General features: G+C 43.2%; 1 protein-coding gene across 1 annotated transcript in view; it reads left to right on the forward strand.

Annotated features, from left to right (window-relative positions):
- The window catches only part of PPP4R2r (Protein phosphatase 4 regulatory subunit 2-related protein), a 52,446-nt gene extending 29,116 nt beyond the window's left edge, over window positions 1–23,330 (forward strand). The window contains exons 5-7 of the mRNA XM_068391443.1: window positions 10,812–10,972; window positions 11,497–12,176; window positions 21,884–23,330. Of these exons, the coding sequence (XP_068247544.1) occupies window positions 10,812–10,972; window positions 11,497–12,176; window positions 21,884–22,390 (1,348 nt within the window). The 3' untranslated portion in view covers window positions 22,391–23,330. The remainder of the gene's footprint in view (window positions 1–10,811; window positions 10,973–11,496; window positions 12,177–21,883) is intronic.
- Window positions 23,331–24,585: the final 1,255 nt, after the last annotated feature.

Here is a 24,585-nt window from a genome sequence, read left to right on the forward strand (position 1 = left end):
TTTGAAATATGTGCTGTAATACTTGTACTGCAAGCTTTCCAACAAAGTTTGATGGTGTTGATAAGAGACTGCACAAAATTTGTAGTTTATGTTAATAGGTAAGGAGGGAGGGACTGTCTCATATAGTCAATACAAGTTGACAAAGGTATGTGCACATCCGAGCTGTGGATAATGCAGTAGTGTTGTTAGTAAAGTTCATTCTTGGCAATATTAATATTCTAATACACTGAATTGCCAGGTGCAGGTTATAAGTTCAAAATTACAAGGTAAATGACCAAGGGTTTGAATTTTTCTCCATCTTCTCTCATGGGGAAGCAACTGACACTAGATGAATTACTACTTTGTCCTGTGAAGGCACTAAAACTCTACCTGAAAGAATCCTACCCCGTCAGACTACGACTTTAGCTCTGGCAGGGTAAAGAAAATCTCCAGAAACACCCATCCGGGCTTTTTGGAATGATTAATAGATCACAAATACACACCAAGCGAGCTGGAGGAAGTGGCTCAAGCACTTACTCATAAGGTCAGATGAATAGGTATGACATTAGCCTTCAGTAAGAACCTGTCGGTGGGCCAAGTCCTGAATGCTGAAGTTCTGGAAACTCCAGATAACCTTTACAGCCCACTATCTACGGGAATGCACGATTAAATCATTCAATATTTTCTTTAGGACTAGTGGTAGCTCCTCAGTAGGTTGTGTAGCATACTTAGCTGCCTCACAGGACTATAAGCATCTCTTCTATCACAGCGGTTGCGACAAATGTCTGTGATGAGAGTAAGACTTTTTTTCTTCGGTCTTCTTTTGGGTGCAGTGGTCAAACCGTTACATTGCTGGAACGGACCTTGATGCAGGCAAGCTACCATACTGAGTTACCATTCTATTTTAGATTAAGATAGAAGCATGTTTCCCTCCCTTTCTCTTGAAGGGAAGGATTGACAACAATGTTATCAAATCAATTTACTTAAGCTTACATTGCCAACACCATATCCTTCAGATATTTAGGTTCCTCATGACAATTTATCAGAATGACAGAAACCTAAGCCTACTAAGGTCATAAGAGGTGGATGGGAGTCGAAGAACATTGCTTCTCTTAACCCCTTCGCTACGACAAAACATGCCTGGTGATACAGATAATGACGTCCGGATACATCATTTACAAATATAGACCATATGGAGGTTAAAATTACTCGTATATCCTACAAAAGACTGTAGCACATGATCCTATATCAAATATTTCACAATCGGGAACTTTCACTAAAAAATCTCCTCCTCTCACTGATATTAGCACCTCCTCATCCTTTCTTCAGCCAACCAGTGAAGTCTTTGGGATTCTAGCCTTTATTTCGGGTTGTGTAAAAATATTTTAGTCTTGTTTTTGTTACTATATAGAATCACATCACTCTTCTAGCTAATGGTGATATGCCCTACCTGATGCCTTGCTCAAACCCCCATGACACTCCCCAGCTTAAGAGATGTTAGGATCCTCACATCTCGCCCCACCACCAGTTGAAACACTTGCGATTTTAGTATGTTTCTGTGTTGGCATACATTTTCAAATCGCATGTACCACATCGATTCTCCTCCTCTGAATCCAGTCCCATCCATGACATCAAAATTCCTTTTTTTTTTTTTTTTTTTTTCCTCGACTCATTTTAACAAAATATCTTCATGTTTTATATATTTAATATTAGTATTGTTCATTGTTTTCACAAGTAAAAGTTATTCTACTGTCATTATTTCCATTTATTAACATTATACACAGTTTGTCATGTTCTTACATGTGCAGTCTCTACTCCCAAGCCTGTGAAAGGCCAAAACAGGAATTATCCAGTTCATATCGACTGTCACTGTTGTCACATGCAAGGTGGAATGACAGAAACAAACAAACCTTATGTCTAATGAACTCAATTTATTTTATGTCCTCTCTCGGAGGCAGAAATATGTTTTTGTCATCAGGTTTTTGTTTATTGTATACCTTATAAACTATACATACTTTTTGTGTCAAAGGAAACAAATGGATATTTAAAATATTTAACTTAGCCGGTGAATATATAATAGCTGACGTCTCCGGCGGCTCGACAGAAAAACACAAAAACTCGCGAGCGATCGCTATGAAGGTTGCGGGTGTGCCCACCAGCGCCAACTATCGGCCAGATACCGCATATACATGTAAACAGCTCCAGTTCTTCTCTGTCGGTCTGATCGACAAGTTGATTCCATTACTCGCTGTTAACCTGGAGTTTTTCAACAGTCTTGGTGAAGTACTTCTTTTTGGTTTGAGCTTTCACAGTGCAGGTGTTTTATCTTCAACTTAAACTCTTGAACTCTTTTTTGGATAGATTTAATTGTTGATGACTTTGCATTGTTTTTTGGACTTTCTTTGACTTTTCAAAATGGCTGACCTTCTCCAATTCCTAGATTTCGTAAATGTATTGCTAGGGATTGTAATAAGCGTCTTCCAAAGGCCTCTCTCGACCCACATACTGTGTGTTCTAATTGTCGGGGTAAAACCTGTCAATTAGGAGATCGGTGTGATGAGTGCGTGGGCCTTTCGGAATTCGATTGGCTTGAGTTTGACAAGTATTCTCGTAAGCTAGAGAGAGATAGGGTGAGGAGAAGTTCCTCTAGATCGTTAGAATTTTCCTCCTCCCATGCCCCTGAACCTAATCCTTCCCCAGTAGTAGTTGTGCCTGAACCCTCTACTAGCACTCAGGAACCATCAATGCGGGATATGTTACGTGCCATTCAAGCTTTGGGCGAGAGAGTTGAGTCGTTAGCTACGGACCGTAATCAACTCATGGCGGACGTAAAAGAGTTAAAGTGTCAGAGTGCCACATTAGAAAATCGTGGGAAGAAAGTGATTAGTGCGCAAAGTGTTATCAGTGTTGCGACAGAGGGTTCGTCTGTTCGTGCCTGTCGTTCGCCTAGTCCGGGACCTCTTGCAAGCTCCCATGCCCCAGGGAGAAGTAATGTCGTAGGACTTATGGGTTCGAGAGGCTTTAACCAATGAACAGACGTTCCCTCTATGGTTTCAGGCGTGTCTCGTCAAGACCGCCCTTACCATAAGACGAGCGAGACGGTTTTCTCCTCGTCATCCGAAGGCTTATCGCGTAAGAAACCGTGGAGCAAGGTTTCGAGACCCTTAAAGCGAAAGTCAGTCCCTTCAGGACAGGTCCAGCGTCCTGGTTGTAGCCATTGGGACAGCTCTGACCCTGTGCAGTCATCGGAAGACTGCTCGCCGCCTAAACAGAAGCGTAACACAGGCTCCGAGAGTCTTAGTGTAGGCAATGTTTTGCAGTCACAGACGTTACCTTCGTCTCTTACCGCACCCATTCCTGTTGATCCTAAATGGGTTGTACTGCAAGACATGCAGAATAAGCTTGCCTCTCTTATGGAGGACTATTCTGCTGAGCAGGTTCACGATGATCCTCGCCGCTTAGCTGATTGAGATCCTGGCCGTCAGCCGCCCAAATGAGCCTTTGCTCGTCCTGTTGGCGTTACAAAGTCACGTCAGTCACGTTTTGTAGAGCCTCACTCGATGCAGTCCCGTGTTGACTTTCAGCCGCATGTGGACGTTCAGCCGCTGCCGCATGCTCTTGTTGACGTTCAGGACGTTCGCCAACCAGCGAAGTTGACTTGTTTTGACGTTGAGCGTCAAGCACCGCAGTCAAGAGTTGTTTTGACTGCTCAGTCTAGGCAGTCAAGGCAGTCTCGAGTTGACGTCGAGCGTCCTCCCGCTCCTGTTGTTGTTGCTAGTCAGTCTGTTAAGCAGTTACATGACGTAGCGTCCTGGACTGCTACTGATGCTCCGGTTCGTGTGGACTCTGCTTGTCAAGCATTGCCACCAAGGCAGGTCTCTCCCTTGCTTGAGACTTGGCAGTTATCGGACGAAGCTCCTTCAGATGAGGACGTTGCTGATCCTCATCCTGATGATAATCCTTCAAATGTAGATGAACCTAAGGCGGTTCCTCCTTCGATGGACTTTAAGAAGATCATGATGATTTTCAAGGATCTTTTTCCAGATCACTTTGTTGCTGTTGCTCCTCGTTCGCCTCCGTCTGAGTTTGCTCTAGGCTTACCTGCTACCAAGCCAGCCTTTACTAAGCTAGTGCTTTCTCGCTCTTCCAAGAGGGCTTTACGTCTTCTAGGCGACTGGTTGGATACCAGGAGGAGTTTGGGGAAGACGGCCTTTGCCTTCCCTCCTAAGCTTGCTTCTAGATCGAGCGTCTGGTATGACACGGGAGAAGTTCTCGGCTTGGGAGTCCCTGCCTCTGCCCAGGGTGACTTCTCAAGCCTCGTAGACTCTCCCCGTCGCCTGGCCATGAGACGCTCGAAGATTTGTTGGTCCTCCTCGGACCTTGACCATCTGCTTAAAGGCGTATACAGGGCCTTTGAAGTGTTTAACTTTCTTGACTGGTCATTAGGAGCTTTAAGTAGGAAGATCTCGTCTGCCGACCAAGATGTTTCCTTACTTATCATGTCCTGTATGGATAAAGCCATCCGCGATGGCTCCAATGAGCTCGCCTCCACCTTTACGTCGGGAGTCTTAAAGAAGCGAGAAACCCTTTGCTCTTTCCTTTCGGCAGGAGTTACTCCCTGTCAGAGATCGGAACTGCTCTTTGCTCCCTTATCAGCGGCCTTGTTTCCACAACAGCTGGTTAAGGATATAGCTGCTTCGCTTGTGCAGAAGGACACCCATGACCTGATGGCGTCTTCTGCTCGCAAAGGGGCTCCTTCTTCATCCTTTGCTGTGAGACCCAGGATCGAGACTCCTGCATCTAGATTTATCCCGCCCTTTCGTGGCAGAGCTCCTAGCAGGGGAGGCTCTCGTGCCGAGGGAAAGAGAGGTAAGAAGAGAGGAGCCAAGTCCTCCCGTGGCAGAGTCTGACTGCCCACAGCCTCAGACAGCGGTAGGTGCCAGATTGAAGAGATTCTGGCAGGCCTGGGAGAAGAGGGGTGCAGACCAAGAGTCTGTTCTGTTGCTCAGAGAGGGGTACAAAATACCGTTTGTACGCAAACCTCCTCTAGTAACAACTCCCATAGACCTCTCTCCCAGGTACCGAGAGAAGTCAAAGAGACAAGCCCTAAATCAAGAAGTGTCTCTGTTGCTAGAGAAGGGAGCGGTGGTGAAAGTCTCGGACCTTCAATCACCGGGGTTTTACAACCGTCTCTTCCTAGTCCCAAAGCATACAGGAGGTTGGAGGCCGGTGCTAGACGTCAGTGCGCTCAACGTTTTTGTTACAAAAACAAAATTCACGATGGAGACCACGAAGTCCGTCTTAGCAGCGGTCAGAGAGGGAGACTGGATGGTCTCTCTCGACCTACGAGATGCGTACTTCCACATTCCTATATACCCGGATTCCCAACCGTTTCTGAGGTTTGTTTACAGGAATGTGGTGTACCACTTTCGAGCCCTGTGCTTTGGCCTCAGTCCTGCTCCTCTCGTGTTTACGAGGCTCATGAGGAATGTGGCAAAATTCCTCCATCTATCGGGAATCCGAGCCTCCCTGTACTTGGACGACTGGCTTCTCAGAGCATCGTCCAGTCATCGCTGTCTGCAGGATCTACATTGGACGTTGGGTCTGGCCAAGGAGTTGGGACTTTTGGTCAACTTAGAAAAGTCCCAACTGATCCCATCCCAGACTATTCTATATTTGGGGATGGAGATTCGCAGTCCAGTTTTTCGGGCTTTTCCGTCTGCCACCCGAATAGAACAAGCCCTGCTCAAAGTCCAACTAATGCTGAAAAGAGAACGTTGTTCAGTCAGGAGTTGGATGAGTCTCGTAGGGACTCTCTCATCCCTGGAGCAGTTTGTCTCGCTAGGGAGACTACACCTTCGGCCTCTCCAGTTCCATCTAGCATCTCACTGGAACAAGGGCAAGACTTTAGAGACGGTATCAATCCCAGTCTCCGAACCAGTAAAGGCATGCCTGAAATGGTGGGACAGCAATATCAGTCTGAGAGAGGGTCTATCCCTAGCAGTCAAGAACCCAAACCACGTGGTGTTCTCAGACGCGTCGGATTTGGGTTGGGGTGCGACCCTGGACGGTCGGGAATGCTCGGGTCTATGGACCTCAAGTCAGAAGAGCATGCACATCAACGGCAAGGAGCTATTAGCAGTCCACTTGGCCTTGATGAAATTCGAAAGCATTCTTCGAAACAAAGTGGTAGAGGTCAACTCAGACAACACCACAGCTTTGGCGTACATCTCCAAGCAAGGAGGCACACACTCCCACACGCTGTACGAGATCGCAAGGGACCTTCTCATATGGTCAAGAAATCGAGGCATCTCCCTGTTGACGAGATTCATCCAGGGGGACTTGAACGTCTTGGCAGACTGTCTCAGTCGGAGGGGTCAGGTGATACCCACGGAATGGACCCTCCACAAGGATGTGTGCAAGAGTCTTTGGGCGACTTGGGGTCAACCCACCATAGACCTCTTTGCCACCTCGTTGACCAAAAGGTTACCGATTTATTGCTCACCAGTCCCAGATCCAGAGGCGATCCACATAGACGCGTTTCTACTGGATTGGTCTCATCTGGACTTATATGCATTCCCACCATTCAAGATAGTCAACAAGGTACTGCAGAAGTTCGCCTCTCACGAAGGGACAAGGTTGACGTTGGTTGCTCCCTTCTGGCCCGCGAGAGAGTGGTTCACCGAGGTACTTCAATGGCTGGTAGACATTCCAAGAAGTCTTCCTCTAAGGGTAGATCTCTTACGTCAGCCCCACGTAAAGAATGTTCATCAAAGCCTCCCCGCGCTTCGTTTGACTGCCTTCAGACTATCGAAAGACTCTCGAGAGCTCGAGGATTTTCGAAGGAGGCAGCCAGTGCAATTGCGAGAGCTAGGAGAGCTTCTACCATCAGAGTATACCAGTCAAAGTGGGAAGTCTTTCGAGACTGGTGCAAGTCAGCATCTGCGTCCTCTTCCAGTACCTCTGTAGCCCAAATCGCAGATTTTCTTTTACATCTGAAAAATGTTCGCTCCCTCTCAGCTCCCACTATTAAGGGCTACAGGAGCATGTTGGCTTCGGTCTTTCGACATAGAGGCTTAGATCTTTCCAACAATAAAGATCTCCAAGATCTCCTTAAGTCTTTCGAGACCTCTAAGGAACGTCGTTTGGCAACTCCTGGATGGAACTTAGACGTGGTCCTAAGGTTCCTCATGTCAGACAGGTTTGAGCCATTACATTCAGCCTCCCTGAAGGATCTCACCCTCAAGACGCTTTTCCTAGTGTGCTTGGCTTCGGCTAAAAGGGTCAGTGAAATTCATGCCTTCAGTAAGAACATCGGCTTTTCTACAGAAAAAGCCACATGTTCACTTCAACTTGGTTTCCTGTCCAAAAATGAACTGCCTTCTCGTCCTTGGCCTAAGTCTTTTGATATACCTTGCCTGTCAGAGATCGTAGGCAACGAACTTGAAAGAGTGCTGTGTCCAGTTAGAGCTCTTAAGTTCTACTTAGCTCGTACTAAGTCCTTACGAGGTGGATCTGAGGCATTATGGTGCTCAGTTCAGAAACCATCATTGCCTATGTCAAAGAATGCTTTGTCATATTTTATCAGATTTTTAATCCGAGAGGCTCATTCTCACTTGAATGAAAAAGACCGATGCTTGCTTAAGGTTAAGACGCACGAAGTAAGAGCTATAGCAACTTCCGTGGCCTTTAAGCAAAATAGATCTCTGCAAAGTATTATGGACGCGACCTTTTGGAGAAGCAAGTCGGTATTCGCGTCATTTTACTTAAAAGATGTCCAGACTCTTTACGAGGACTGCTACACACTGGGTCCATTCATTGCAGCGAGTGCAGTAGTGGGTGAGGGTTCTACCACTACATTCCCTTAATTCCAATATCCTTTTAATCTGTCTCTTGAAATGTTTTTAATCTTGTTTTTGGGTTGTACGGAAGGCTAAGAAGCCTTTCGCATCCTGGTTGATTTGGCGGGTGGTCAAATGTCATTTCTTGAGAGCGCCCAGATTAGGGGTTTGATGAGGTCCTGTTGTATGGGTTGCAGCCCTTGATACTTCAGCTCCTGGGAGTCTTTCAGCATCCTAAGAGGATGGCTTGTCTTCGTGAGGAAGACAGACTAACAAGGCAGAGTAATCGTCTAAGTCAACTTCCTTACCAGGTACCTATATATATTTGGGTTTTGTTATGATATAACTGTCAAAAACTCTAAGCATATACACTGTAAACTTTATTAATTCTGGTCTCTACCCACCACCATGGGTGTGAATCAGCTATTATATATTCACCGGCTAAGTTAAATATTTAAAAATGATATTTTGATTATAAAATAAATTTTTGAATATACTTACCCGGTGAATATATAAATTAAAGGCCCCCCCTTCCTCCCCGATAGAGACCCAGCGGGATGAGAAGAACTGGAGCTGTTTACATGTATATGCGGTATCTGGCCGATAGTTGGCGCTGGTGGGCACACCCGCAACCTTCATAGCGATCGCTCGCGAGTTTTTGTGTTTTTCTGTCGAGCCGCCGGAGACGTCAGCTATTATATATTCACCGGGTAAGTATATTCAAAAATTTATTTTATAATCAAAATATCATTTTTCATTACATTTCTGTATAACGTAAATTCCATTATTACTGATGAGTAGTTTTATATCTTTCTACGGCAATTTATCGTGGAATTATTACAGAAAAACATAGTCGCTTCAATGAATATAAAGTTTTTTTTTTACTCGTAAAATCGGTGCTTTACACAGTACCATTATTTGAGAAAATTATGTAAAACAAATTTGTGAAAAATTATTCTTTAATCACTTCACATTGAATGGAAAAAATACTTTGGTGGTTTATAGTCACTTCAATGAATATAAATTTTTTTTTTACTCGTAAAATAAAAGTGCTTTATAAAGTACCATTATTTAGAGAAAACTATATAAAACAAATTTAATCATTTCACAATAAATGGAAAAAATACAATAGAAAATAAAGCAAACTGGAAAAGTTTATTCTGTAATCATCAGTAAAACAAAAAAACATGGTAATGTAGGTTATGAGAGAGTAAGTGAGCATTTATATCCGATAGTAATAAATCCCGTATATAGCTTGAGGGCAGATCCGCCGCCTTCTTGTTAAAGGGTTAAGGTCTGAGTGTCTTGACATTCTGGGATTTGAAACTAGCCAGATTGGTCATAGCTTACTCTTTCCCAAGGATAAGTCTTCTATTAAAGGATGAGAGTTTGTATTGCGTACAAATCACAAATTTTTAGGGTTACACTTCTTGCTTCATCCACCATGTAAATACCAAGAAAGGGGAGGGGGGGGGGGGGTTTGACTTCCTGCTATCTTTCAGAAACTACTGACATCCCTTTTATGATTTTTAACAGCAAAGTTTCCAGCTTCTCTGGAATCGTACTATTATTAAAGGACTTAGGTTTGTATAACTAGGAAAAATACAAATTACTTTTTAAAAAGATTTTCACTTTCAGACAAGATTTGTTAGGAAGTAAGTCCGTGTCTGGGATAGAATGTATGCAAACCTAGTTTCCTAATGAGTATACATTTGGACGTCATATATCGTACAAAGATAAAGGCTGTGATCATTAACTAGTTTCACTTGGTATGACCCTAACCTAATGTCTGACATCTCCGTGCTCAGATCATTAGAGAGGTTAAAGACATCACCTTTGCTTCTACTGTATACAGGGAGGTATAGGTACTCTTGACATTTCATTGGGAAAGTTTAACCAGGTAGATTTTGGTTTTTGTGGACATTATTTCTCCTAAGGATTAGTCCTATTAAAAGATTTGTATTCATGGTTGAACAAAGCACAAATTTTAAGAGTAATTTGTGTTTTTCCTATTTGGAATTCTGAGTCTTGTAACTTATATTTCCTGCCTCAACCACCTTGCAGTTCCAGGGCCGGAAGGTCAAAAGTAAGTTTCTAGCTGACTGATGGGTGGGCGAGGCTATATCTACATTGCGAAAACAATAACGGCTGTTCCAGGTTCACTGAAATCACACTCCTATTAAAGGTCTCAGGTTTGTAATTAGAGAAATACAAATTATAGAAATTTGTGATATTTATCTTATAATTTTGCTGTGCTATTAAGAGGTTTGTATGCCAAGGCCAATAGGGCAGACAACCAAATGCCCTTAAGTATCCAAGCCCTGAAATATTATTGTAGAAAAGAATAGGAGATGGAGAAAAGCTTTTATTAGAGCTGTAGACCGGCTTTTTGAAAATTCTAGTTTATAAGAGGTAGGATGATCATTTCAGAACACAGCATTAAAGAAGTGGTCATTAATCTGCATAGTTTCAGCATTACTAGCTTCAAAAAGTTAATATAGAATTTATGGAACAATAAACATTATTGACCAAATAGAGACTGAAAAGCCAACTTGTCCTATAGAGAATGGGCGATGTAGTAGAATAAATTTAACTTTAATACCCCAATTGTGAGAGCAGTGCCTCTTAGTGTCGAAAAAGGCTAATAGAAATCTTTATTATTTTGTATGAAAAAATATATCTTTCAGTAAAGTAAAACAAATGAGTATGACTAGGTTTTCATAAATTTATGAAGTTAGTGTTGTAGGGTTACACCATGCCTTTATAGAATCTTGGATCATAGGATCACAGGAAAAAGAATTGGCCTAACTTAAGGAAGTTATGAACTTGTAAAGGCTTACACAAACACTAGAAAGACAAATGCTGGAATGGAATGGCACAGAAGTTTCTCAACTTGACAGAGCAGGTCGAGTACCAATACCAGAAAGGAATAGATGTGAATTACTGGACTCTTTTTCATGCATTATTGTAATTTCTAAATTTTTATTCTAGGCGTCGTTGTGAAGATCCGCAACAGACTTTGCTCAATGGCCTTCAGGATGGTGGTTTACACTCTTCCCCCATTTCGGGTTCATCCAGGTTGTCCTCTCCATCACATCAAAGTAAAAGAATAGCATCACCACAGCCCACAAATTCAGTTAATAATGCTAATGGTATGTATTACTGTATATATTTTATGCTAGGTAGTGTATAAATCTTGAGGAGTCATTATAATAGAGAGGATTTTATAATTTTTCCAGTGTGTATACAGTATATAACAGTTTTGCAGATTTCTTAATTTCATTTAATTGCCATTGCTTTTGTATTTTTCTGTGTTCTCAAGCGGAGGGTTATTGTATGGAAGCATTGAATATATTATGTATGCTTAGATTAAAAATATCTTTATAGGGAACGCAATCGAGTAATGTATTTCTTCATCAGAACAATAGAACACTTATTTAGGTGCTTCAATCAAGGGTTTTGCAGAATTAAGGTAACTTGTACACCAGAACAATACGTTTCCTGTTTCAGGTAAATTTGATTGGCCAAGACCGAAATTGAGGTTGTAATCATAATGTCAGTTGCTATCATTCTTGGTGGTTGAATTTTAAGGTAATAAATTTTTTTTAGTTCATATATGTTTATGGTTGTTAATTTATTAACTTTAGCATATGTTAAGTCTTTTTATAATTTACAGACTTCTACGATGCAGAGTTGAATGCCAGCGACAGTCACGTAAGTGGCTCTGAAGCGAATGGACCTAACGGAATACCACTGGACGAGAGAAGTATAGAAGCAATGGCTGAGATTGTTGAACCTCTCATGAAAAAACGTAGGATGAAGGTTAGCACCTTGGAAAAGGCATTAGGACCTATGGCTCACCTTGCACACCTTCAAGACAAGGATAATACTTACATGTCCATATCAGAAGCAGAGAGTCTTGAAGCAGAAGGAAGTGATGAGGAGAGTAATGCTAGTAGCAGCAGCAGTAGTAGTGCAAAAACGGATGAAGAAGCAATGGAAACGGGAGAGGCAGAAGCCTCTACTTGTCACACAGAAACTGAAGACACTAAGACTACGGATGAAACGTTATGTGGCCATCAAGTAGGAACCAGTGAAATGACATTACAAGAGTCAGAAAGTCCAGATGAGGATTCTGTAAGTAAAGAATTGAAAGAGGAAATGCCTGTACCAGCTGAGGCATGTTCATCAGATGTTATGAATGCAACAGAATCAGATAAGACTAATGATGAGGATAACTCAGTAAGTTTGTCATCTGATTCATCAGGGTCTGGAGCAAATCAAGGAAGTCCAGATTCCGTTGAAGATAATTCTGAGCCAACACAACCCCACCCACAGAAAAAGGAAAGTTGCAAGGTTAGTCAAAGAATCATTAATAATTTTTTATTTAATATTATAATGTTGATGTTTATTTGTATATTGCCCAACTACTTAATGCTGTTTATATTTTCAGGTTTAGGAATATTTTTTTGTTATTATCAGGACAAGTTTTCCCATCTGTGGAGTCGTGTAAAATTTTTCTCTCCACTTTCTACGGTCCTCTACCCTTGCCATTCATGAGTGACTAAAAAACCCTCTTTTGACACTGTCTGCTCCCAGATTGCCACTTCCCTGCCCTCCTTTGTAGGTCTTTCATTCTTATGATAAATAGCAAAGGACTTGGAGCTGATCCTTAATGGACACCAAGATCTTTGTCAAACTTTACTGATACACTGGCTGCTGTCTTCACTCTACTTCTGGTGTTATAACTTACTTTTATTAGTTCCATCCTTTACTTTTGTATGATATTAATTGAAGATCCCTATCCCACTCTTCTGGTCAAATCTCTTCCTTTATCATTTCTTAAGCTGTACTGTAGTGACCTCATGAATGAAAGGCTCCCTTTCTGATTTTATGGATCAATTTATTGCTCTATTTGATCCTATGACTTGGCCACAATTCTGAGGGATTTCAAGTCCTTTAGGACTTTAGGGCTCATGTTCTGTATTGGTCTCTTTTATACCCCTATTCCCCCTGACTTCTAGCATCCTCCCATTGTTTGGTGGTTTGAAGGAGTAACATGACCTTAATATATTAATACTTTTAAATTGCAAAAACTTAATAGTTTGAGTCTTGCATCCATAATTAATACACATGATTTTTAATGTATTCTACATTACCTTATAAGACTCAGACTACCAAGTTGTTAATAGTCTTGGTATAGAGTTAGAAAAAAGTTGATTAAAATAACTTACCGGTATGTTGTTTAAATGATGATGATGCGGTACAGTACTACTATGTTAATTTTAATACTAATACCACTGTCAAGTTGAATGGTATGTTTTAGATTTTATTATAGTGACCACTATGTAGTAATAACAACAAACAGCGTCTAAGTCCAATTGAGTAATACCATTCCATGCTGTCACAAATAAAAGTTAACCTGTTAAGCGTCGCCCACGTGATAAACCGTTCACCACGATCTACTCGGTACCGCCTTCAAATGCATATTCCGTTCATGACTTTAACTGCCTTTATCAAGTCGTCAGTCTCGTGATAATACGTTTACTCTTATAGTAAGTATAGGATCACCAATTGGCAACACTCAGCATATGGGGGCTGTAATTAGAAACTTATATGATGTCTGGCAACTATTTTTCTAAGGTAGCTTGATGTTAGAAAACTGGTTTCCTTTCAGTGCGCTTCGGGCGTTCATGCGGATAAGGTTATTTGTTGTTCCTTTTATAATGAGCGGTCTAAAGATGAAGGTTATTTCTTTAGATGAAATAAATGATATTCTTGTTGAGGAATTTGATAATGATAACCTGTTTGATAATGAGAGCACTAGTTCTGAATCCTACAGTGATGAGTATATTGAAGAAACAAAGTTTTCAATATTAAACTTACCCGATAATCATGTAGCTGTCAACTCCGTTGCCCGACAGAATTCTACGGGAGGGATACGCCAGCTATCACTATACTAGAAGGGGGTGTACTCACCAGCGCCACCTGTGGCCAGGTACTGCAGTACTTCTTGTTGACACCACCTCAATTTTTCCTCTGTCGTGCTTCCGGCAAGACGTTCTTGGATACGCTTATGATTTTGGAGTATTGTTCACGCTTTTTGGTGAAGTATTTCTCTAAGATTTCAGCTATTCGCTATACTGGAAACTTTTCTATTAGCTTAGATAGCTTTTATTTGGTTTTGATTAATGGTTAACGATCTTTTGCTTGATTTGGAATCCCCCTTGACTAGCTCTTTGATTCAAGATGTCTGACCTTTCACAAGCCCCACCCCATAGACGATGTAGGTCTTGTAATAGGCGTATTCCGAAGGCCTCGGTTGATCCTCACACCGCTTGTTCTGACTGTAGGGAAAGACCCTGTCAGTTGGAAGATCGATGTGAGGAATGCGCCGGACTTTCGGAACTTGAATTTGTTCGATTCCTTAAATATTCAACCAAGTTAGAGAGAGAGAGAGTTAGGAGGAGTTCTTCTCGCTCTTCGCTTTTTTCCTCACCTCATGATCCTCAACCTTTTCCTCCCCCTGTAGTGGCTACCCCCGAACCTACTATTTGTGCTCAACCTGATATGTCCGATGTTTTGCGTGCCATTCAGGCTTTAGGTGACAAAGTGGAATCGGTGGTTAGTGACCATAAGTCTCTCTTGGCAGACGTCAAAGAGCTTAAGGTCAAAAGTGCAGTGGGAGGTGATAGTGCCAGTGCTGTGCCAAGTGCTAGTGTCAGTGCGGTGCCGAGTGCTAGTGTCAGTGTCAGTGTTGTGCGTGAGGGTACTTCTGTGCGTGCCAGTCGTCCTCCCAGTCCGGGACCTCTTGCAAGCTCCCAAGCCCAGGGGAGAAGCAATGTCGAAGGGCAAAAGGGTTCGGCAGGCCTTGATCGGCGCACAGAAGTATCCTCGGTGGTTGCGGGCGTGTCTTACAGAGACCGTCACTCCCACCCGCAGACGATTGAGCCCTTATTTTGCTCGTCTGCAGAAGAAATGTCGGGGAGAAAACGCTGGACTCAGGTCTCAAGACCTCTTAAACGTAAAGTCCAGACCTCAAGAGTTCTTGGATTAGCTCTGACTCTCCGCTGTCATCAGGTGACTGCACACCTCCTAAGAGAGGTAAGGCGATGCCTCAACAGACCTCATCTTCTGTTAAGGCTTTGCCTCAGCAGACCTTAGCGTCTGTTGACCCCAAGATGACTTTGCTGCAGTCCATGCAGTCACAGCTTGCGGTCTTAATGCGTGAGTTTCAGGCTGAGAAGGTTACACCTCCTCCTGCGAGCGCTCCGCCTCACCGCAGTCCAGTCTGCCAGGCGTACGAAGTTGAGGTTCCTCAGGCTACCTTACCGCGTTCTGAGTTGCCAGTTACCAGCGGTGTGCAGCAACCTCAGCCTTCCTTAAGACAACCTCAACAATGGGAGCAGGAGTCTTATGCCTTACTTCCTCCTCTTCCTCTTGCGGATAGACCATCGAGGCAACAACCTCTTGAGGTACGACAACCTCTTCCATCCATGAGGCAGCCACCTCAGCTCTCGCTGCAGCGACCTCAACTCTCCTCAAGGCGAGAGCCTCAACTCTTAAGGCTAGCACCTCAGGAACCTCAACTCGCGAGACAGGAACTGCGTTCTGCGCAGCCACTACCTCAACTCTCGCAGCTCACACCTCAGGAACCTCAACTCGCTCCTCAGGAACCTGCTACTGCGCATCCGCAACCCTTGCAGCAAGCGCAACTCTTGAAACAGGAAGCTCATGCTAGGAGTCAGCCACCTCAACCCATGCGCCTACCTTCCTCTACTCTTCTTGACCAGTCTTTGCAGCCTGAACCTCAGGTTTTAACTCAGCAACTGAGACTTGAGGATGAAACCACAAGTGTTTATGCACCCGCTTGTTCAGATTCTGCTGTTCAGCATACTGCTGTTACTTTACCTCTCACTTCGCTACACTCTGGTGATGAGGTTTCTGAGGAGGAAGCTGCGCACCTTGATCCCTCTTCGGACGTGGAGGAACCCAAGTCTTCTCCTCTACCCATTGACTTTCGTAAGGTCCTGGCTCTTTTCAGAGGTATACCCGGACCATTTTGTCTCTGCTACCCCCCGCTCTCCTCCATCTGAGTTTTCGCTGGGCATGCAACCTGTTAAGTCAGCCTATACTAAGCTCGTCTTTGCTAGATCCTCTAAGAGAGCTTTAAGAATATTAGGGGATTGGTTGCAGTCCAAACAGCAACTAGGGAAGACTTCCTTTATGTTCCCACCTACTAAGCTCACTTCTAAGGCGGGCGTATGGTATGCCACAGGAGAGGAACCAGGCTTAGGAGTCCCTGCCTCTGCCCAGGCTGACTTCTCAAGTTTGGTCGACTCTCCTCGTAGATCAGCGATGAGGCGCTCTAAGGTCTGCTGGACCTTTTCTGACTTAGACCACTTCTTAAAGGGTGTATTTCGTGCCTTTGAGATTTTCAATTTTCTCGACTGGTGCCTGGGGGCCTTGAGCAAGAAGACCTCCCCTGCGGACAAGGACTCAGCCATACTTATAATGTCCTGCATGGATAAAGCAATTCGGGATGGATCCGGCGAGCTTGCATCAATGTTTGTTTCAGGAGTTCTTAAGAAAAGGGAGCAACTTTGCACTTTTCTTTCTTCCAGCATCACATCTTGTCAAAGGTCCCAACTCCTTTTTGCTCCGCTTTCTAAGTTCTTGTTCCCCGAAGAGCTTATCAAGGATTTGTCTGCGGCCCTGATTCAGAAGGACACTCATGATCTTGTGGCCTCTTCAGCTCGTAAGGCTAAGGTTGCTCCCTCAGTTCCCAGGACTTACCGCACCCCAGTGGCTGATACTCCTGCTACAAGGTTTATTCCGCCCTTTCGTGGCAGAGCCCCCAGCCGAGGAAGCTCCCGTCCAGACTCTTCCAGGAGCAGGTCTAGGAAAGGTCCCAAGACTTCAAAAGGCAAACACTGACTCTCCTCCTCACCAGACAGCAGTAGGAGCCAGACTCAAGACCTTCTGGCAAGCTTGGGAAAGAAGAGGTGCAGACGCCCAGTCTGTCAGGTGGCTAAGGGAGGGTTACAGGATACCATTCTGCCGCAAACCCCCTCTGACCACTTCTCCCATCAACCTCTCTCCCAACTACAAGGAAAAGGACAAGAGGTTAGCGTTACACCAGGAGGTGTCGCTCCTGTTACAGAAGAAGGCAGTGGTTATAGTCCGGGACCATCAATCCCCGGGCTTCTACAACCGTCTCTTTCTGGTGGCCAAGAAGACAGGAGGTTGGAGACCGGTGCTGGACGTCAGCGCGCTCAATGCTTATGTCACCAAGCAGACGTTCACTATGGAGACGACGAAGTCGGTCCTAGCAGCGGTCAGGCAGGAGGACTGGATGGTCTCGTTGGATCTGAAAGACGCTTACTTTCACGTTCCTATTCATCCAGACTCCCAACCTTTCCTGAGATTCGTTTTTGGAAAGGTTGTGTACCAATTCCAAGCCCTGTGTTTTGGCCTAAGCACAGCTCCTATGGTGTTTACGCATCTGATGAGGAATATTGCAAAATTTCTCCACTTATCGGACATCAGAGCCTCCCTTTATTTAGACGACTGGCTGTTGAGAGCCTCCACGAGTCGTCGCTGTCTGGAGAGTCTCAACTGGACTTTGGACTTGATCAAGGAACTGGGTCTATTAGTCAACTTAGAAAAGTCCCAGCTCATTCCCTCCCAATCCATAGTTTACCTGGGAATGGAGATTCGGAGTCAGGATTTTCGGGCTTTTCCATCGGCCCCAAGGATAAGCCAAGCCCTAGAATGCATCCTGAGCATGCTGAAGAGGAACAGTTGCTCGGTGAGACAGTGGATGAGTCTAACAGGGACCCTGTCATCGTTAGCTCTGTTCGTCGAGTTAGGGAGACTCCACCTCCGCCCTCTCCAATTCCATCTAGCAGCTCATTGGGACAAGGATTTGACGCTCGAAGCAGTCTCTATTCCTGTCACCAAAGAGATGAAGACCACTCTCTTGTGGTGGAAGACCAACCTCCTTCTCAAGGAGGGCCTATCGTTAGCGATTCAGACCCCCAATCTTCATCTCTTCTCGGATGCATCAGACTCGGGCTGGGGCGCGACCTTGAACGGACAGGAATGCTCAGGAACATGGAACAGGGAACAGGAAACGCTCCACATCAACTGCAAGGAGCTGCTGGCAGTTCATATGGCCCTAATGAACTTCAAGTCCCTCCTGCTAGGCAAGGTGGTGGAGGTGAACTCCGACAACACCACAGCCTTAGCTTACATCTCCAAGCAGGGAGGGACCCATTCGAGGAACCTGTACGAGATAGCAAGGGACCTCCTCATTTGGTCAAGAAGTCTAAACCTCACTCTAGTAACGAGGTTCATTCAGGGCAACATGAACGTCTCAGCAGATCGCCTAAGCAGAAAAGATCAAGTCATCCTCACGGAATGGATCCTTCACAAGAGCGTGTGCAACAGACTTTGGACCTTGTGGGGTCAACCTAAGATAGATCTGTTTGCCACCTCCATGACCAAGAGGCTTCCTTTGTACTGTTCCCCAGTTCCAGACCCAGCAGCAGTTCATGTGGATGCTTTTCTGCTGAATTGGTCCCATCTTGACCTTTACGCATTCCCACCGTTCAAGATCATCAACAGTGTCATTCAGAAGTTCGTCTCGCACGAAGGGACACGGCTGACGCTGGTTGCTCCCCTTTGGCCTGCAAGAGAATGGTTCACAGAGGTACTACAATGGCTGGTCGACGTTCCCAGGACTCTCCCTCTAAGAGTGGACCTTCTACGTCAACCTCACGTAGACAAGGTACACCCAAACCTCCACGCTCTTCGTCTGACTGCCTTCAGACTGTCGAAAGATTCGCTAGAGCTAGAGGCTTTTCGAAGGAGGCAGCCAGAGCGATTGCCAGAGCAAGGAGGGTATCCACTCGTAGAGTCTACCAATCCAAGTGGGAAGTCTTCCGAAGCTGGTGTAGAGCCAATGCAGTTTCCTCTACCAATACCTCTGTAACCCAAATAGCTGACTTCCTATTACATCTAAGGAATGAGAGATCCCTTTCGGCTCCTACGATTAAAGGGTACAGAAGTATGTTGGCTTCAGTTCTCCGCCACAGAGGTTTGGACCTTTCTTCCAACAAGGACCTTCAAGACATCCTTAAATCTTTCGAGACTTCTAAAGAACGTCGTTTATCCACTCCAGGCTGGAATCTAGACGTAGTCTTAAGGTTCCTTATGTCTCCTAGGTTCGAACCTCTCCAGTCAGCTTCCTTCAAGGACCTTACCCTCAAGACTCTTTTCCTCGTCTGCCTTGCAACAGCTAAAAGAGTTAGTGAGGTTCACGCCTTCAGCAAGAACATTGGGTTCACATCCGAATCTGCAACATGTTCTTTACAGCTCGGATTTTTAGCTAAGAATGAACTTCCTTCACGTCCTTGGCCTAGATCGTTTGAAATTCCTAGCCTTTCCAACATGGTGGGTAACGAGCTAGAAAGAGTTCTTTGCCCTGTCAGAGCTCTGAAATATTATCTTAATAGGTCAAAACCTATACGAGGACAGTCAGAAGCCTTATGGTGTGCAATCAAGAAACCTTCGATGCCCATGTCCAAAAACGGAGTTTCGTATTATATAAGGCTTCTGATTAGAGAAGCCCATTCTCACATGAAGGATGAAGACCTTGCTTTGCTGAAGGTAAGGACCCACGAAGTGAGAGCCGTAGCCACTTCGATGGCCTTTAATAAGAACCGTTCTCTGCAGAGCATTACGGATGCAACTTATTGGAGGAGCAAGTCAGTGTTTGCATCATTTTATCTTAAAGATGTCCAGTCTCTTTACGAGAACTGCTACACCCTGGGACCATTCGTAGCAGCGAGTGCAGTAGTAGGTGAGGGCTCAGCCACTACATTCCCTTAATCCCATAACCTTTTTTAACCTTTCTCTTGAATGCTTTTATTGTTGTTTTTTGGGTTGTTACGGTAGGCTAAGAAGCCTTCCGCATCCTTTTTTGATTTGGCGGGTGGTCAATTCATTCTTGAGAAGCGCCTGGGTTAGAGGTTGTGTAGAGGTCCTTTAGTATGGGTTGCAGCCCTGTATACTTTAGCACCTTAGAGTTGATTCAGCCTCCTAAGAGGAACGCTGCGCTCAGTAAGGAAGACGAACTTATTAAAGGCAGAGTAACGGTTCAAGTCGACTTCCTTACCAGGTACTTATTATTTCATTGTTATTCTGAATAACTGATTATATGAAATACGGGATACTTAGCTATCCTTTAGTCATGTACACTGGTTTTCACCCAGCCCCCTGGGTGTGAATCAGCTACATGATTATCGGGTAAGTTTAATATTGAAAAATGTTATTTTCATTAGTAAAATAAATTTTTGAATATACTTACCCGATAATCATGATTTAATTGACCCACCCTTCCTCCCCATAGAGAACCAGTGGACCGAGGAAAAATTGAGGTGGTGTCAACAAGAAGTACTGCAGTACCTGGCCACAGGTGGCGCTGGTGAGTACACCCCCTTCTAGTATAGTGATAGCTGGCGTATCCCTCCCGTAGAATTCTGTCGGGCAACGGAGTTGACAGCTTCATGATTATCGGGTGAGTATATTCAAAAATTTATTTTACTAATGAAAATAACATTTTTCTTTCGATGCCAAGAGCGAAAATGACTTCTCATTGACGAATGACTGGACAACGAGATTTCACAAAACTATGTAGGATAGGAAACGCCGAGAGAGAGAGAGAGAGAGAGAGAGAGAGAGAGAGAGAGAGAGAGAGAGAGAGAGAGAGAGAGAGAGAGAGAGAGAGAGAATAAAGTGGATAAATAATGTACAAATGTATGACGAACATATTTGAAAACTATACGGGAAACGATATGGAGGAAAGAGAGAGAGAGAGGGGGGGGGGAGACTTGTCCCTATGCTTTTATTGCTGATCCTGCCGTAAGATTTACGATTGAAGATAAAAAGAACCCATTGGAATATTCATTATTATGTAGCCTTTTGAAATGAAATAATAGTAGTATTAATTGTTTTTTTTATTCCACCATTTAATTAATATCCCTACTTTTAATTATAAATATGAATTATAAGCATAAAGAAATGATATTAACTTTGAAAAATTATCATTAGTGAAATGACCGCTCAGGGCGAAAAAAGCGTGATGGTACGTTAGCGGCAACCTGGTCCAGGGGGGACGCTTAACAGGTTAAGGAATAGTACAATTTATTTATTGAACAAATGATCTTTAATCATTTAAACATATTTTCCCAATAGTGGCTTTGAGATTGAGATGCACTCCACAACGATAATTAAATAACAATTGCCCATCACACAATACAAGGGAATGCAGAACATCTCAAGATAATAGCTGCACACATTCCCAGTAATGATTTTAAACTAATGCTCGGGAAGACATCTTAAACTACAGTTATAAACATTCTGAGTGTGTGTCCGATCCTTGCTGGATTGATGGAGAAACTGAAGGCTGTATTTCCCTGGACTTGCTACCACTTACAGTAGAGGGTTCAGTTCCTTTGTTAAAGGCACGTATTGTTTGAAGTGAAAGCAAATATGAAAATTTTAAAACTTAAAATTTTACGGTTGTGTCGATTAAACTGGGGCTCCTGGAGAAGAAGCAATATGAACATCTGGAGAGATTCATAGAAATAAGTCTTTAGCTCAAAACCATCCATTTTATTTTTGAGCAATTTCTTAAAGTAGTCCATATTCACTTTTAATTGATCTTGAAGTATTAATAATTACAAAATTGATTTTCTTATAAATATCAAAGTAAATGAATGACAGCAATCTGTATAGAAATAACAGAAATAATGTTGAATTATGTAGCTTTCTTAAAATTTTGTATGACTGCTGTTTAGAAAGGTAATTGGATAGTAAATGTATTGCAATAAAATGTTAAGTAAATGTCCAAATCTTGTCATTTCAATAGCTCCATCTTGGACAGAATTATGTTATGTAGGTTATATATTATATGAACTTTGAGATAAGTACCTACATGAATTTAGGTAGTAAATCATATCTCTAGCTTCGAACACAATTTTGTTTGTATTTTCCAGGGGGAAAGAGCTGGAAGCTCAGAAGCAGCTGCCGCAGATTTAGACACTGCCAGTGAGGTTGATGATGTGTCTGAAGGAGCCTCGGCTCAAGAGGAACCAGGCAAAGACAGCCATGAAGCAGACAGCACTTCACAAACCCAAAGCAATAATTTTAGTAGTCTACCATCTGCCTCTGGGGTTGGTTCTTCCACCTCTGTCACTTCTTGCTCTTCACCTTCTACAGCGTCAACCTCTGCAGCTTCTGCCACCTCTCCTGTGGCATCTCCTCCTTCTGACTCAGCAGATCCAACTACATCACAGATATCAGCATCTGCTTCATCTCAGTCAACGGACACCACATCCACAGAAACCAACGAAGATTCTGCGGAGCCTAACTCTGCACCATCTGAGGATGCTTCAACCACTTCTAGTTTACCAGAATCAGATTCTGCAGCTGGTGTGTCAACAAATAATGATGCCACAGAAAGTACAGACATGGAACTTGGCTGTTGGGGTGATGATAAGTAGCAACACACAAAAAAAAAAAACTCGACTTTGAAGTGTGAAGTGACATGACTGAAAGCTTATTTTGTCAGTTGCTCAAGTCTTTTGACAGGTCAATATGATGTCTGAGAGGAGCCAATGGAACAAGAGTGGAAAAGAAACTTGGTGAAATTGTGAACATATTTTTATATGATTTTATTAACACAACAGTACCTGCCATTTGGAAATGGTTATAAAGCAAGATACCTTTTTTAAGTTTGATGTGGGAAAGGAGTTGCTAATTTTTTTTTCTACTAGCCATTTCCTGGCTTCCTCAGACTTCACTCTGGTTTTTAGAGATGTCCAGCTGACACAACTTCTATTTATCTGTATGATAAGCCAAGTTGTATAAATGTGATAAAAATAGAAATTATTTTCACATATAGAATTGTATGTATGCTGTTTGGACTTCTTTTTATTTGACTTCAGATCTCGGTCATAATTTTTTAAATCGGTGAACAAAATCATAATACAGTATTGTAGTGGAAGGAAGGTGCTTTTACTGTTTTTTTTATATCCTTTTATGTAGTATGAGTAAAGCTGCTGTTGTATTCCATGCAGATTTTTTTAGGCTACTGTTTCATGTCTGTGCATAGGCAACTACTACTACAATCTCTGTATGGGCTATTGTACAGTTATATTTTGTTTCATATTTTTATTTGTTTCCATTGGTAGTATCATTATACCAAAAGTGATTCTGTCATAGATTGCTCTTTGTTATAGGAATCTTTCTTTCTTTGTATTGTTTAGTGCTAGGTTACACTGTAATTATGAAATTTAGAATTAAAGTGGGGCCATGATTTACAAATAATTTATTTCAGTAAAAATTTACAGTAGCAGAAAGGAATTGACTTGTAATTTTGAGTTTAAACAAATGTAAGTGGATATACTGTACTATATTGACAGATAATGGTTTTTCCTTTTATTTAGTAGTATTATTTCTGGCACCAGGTAAAAAAATTATTTGCTGGATAGCCTCCGGGTGTGAAGACAGCGATGGTATCTCTTAGTGGAAAATCTTCACATGTGGTTGTCTGAGTAGATCGGAAAGTGGAGGGAGCTCTCTTGGTGCCTCTATGAGCAGGCATGCTGCCACAGCAGAGCTAAGAAGGTCAATGCTAGATCTGCAATGCCCTTACCCTGTTCAATAACCTTACTAGGCAGAAGGAAGGGAACGCATGGACGTCCATTTTGTTCCACAGGTGTTGAAGAGCTTCCTGCAAGAACGCTTGTGGTACCGGTAATGGAGAAAAGTACACTGAAAGTTCTGGTTTAAGGATGCCATGGACAGGTCGATTGCCCATTTGGAGCAAACTATCTGACTACTACTGCTCAGATTGTTCGCACGTACTTTCTTCTTGTGCGGATGAAGAGTGCTGTTAAGGCTACCAAATTCCCTCCCGTACACCTGAGGATTTTCACAGCTAGCAGGCATAGGTGCTGTGACAAGTTATCTCCTTGTTTGTTTAAGTGGAACACTAATGTAGTGTTGATGCTCATCAGCACTACATAATGCCCTGAAAGGAGTTGATGGAAGTACTTGAGGGTCAGGCAGGCTGTCCTCATTTCCCGAAGGTTTTGTGGCACTGCCTTTCAGACTCGCACCAAAGTCCGGCAGGGGAGGAGAGAGATGTACTCTTCTGAGGAGATTGGTGGCTAGCACCCACCAACTCAGGTCTCTCTTCTGTTTGGGTCTCACTGGTACAAGGGTACTCGAGGACAGTACAGTATGTGGAACCAGCCGTGGGGCACTAATGTCTCGAGGAATGTTAGATGCCCAAGCCGTTTTGCCATTAGTGCTAGCAGTTTGCCTCTCGGGAGAAAGTTCTACCGGTACTTGATCCCCTGACAACTGCAACTCTATCTATTACAATTTACCAAAAGTGCAACTTAAGAAATTACAAAACATAATAAACAGAGGAGCAAGACTGATAAAAGATGTCCCACGTAGAGAAAGGATCACCCCTATACTAATCGATTTACACTGGCTGCCGATTAAAGTGAGAATTGAATTTAGAGTATTTACAATAACCCACCAAGTTATCAGAACTGGGCGTCCAAAATGCTTAAGAGAATTGCTATATATTACGCAGCCGACAAATCATGTCGACACGAGAAAAGTTACATATTGCGTCAAACTATTGAAACCTAGATATATGTCTACTGTAGGCTCCAGAGCC

Source organism: Palaemon carinicauda, chromosome 1 (assembly GCF_036898095.1).
Source record: "Palaemon carinicauda isolate YSFRI2023 chromosome 1, ASM3689809v2, whole genome shotgun sequence".
NCBI lineage: Eukaryota > Metazoa > Arthropoda > Malacostraca > Decapoda > Palaemonidae > Palaemon > Palaemon carinicauda.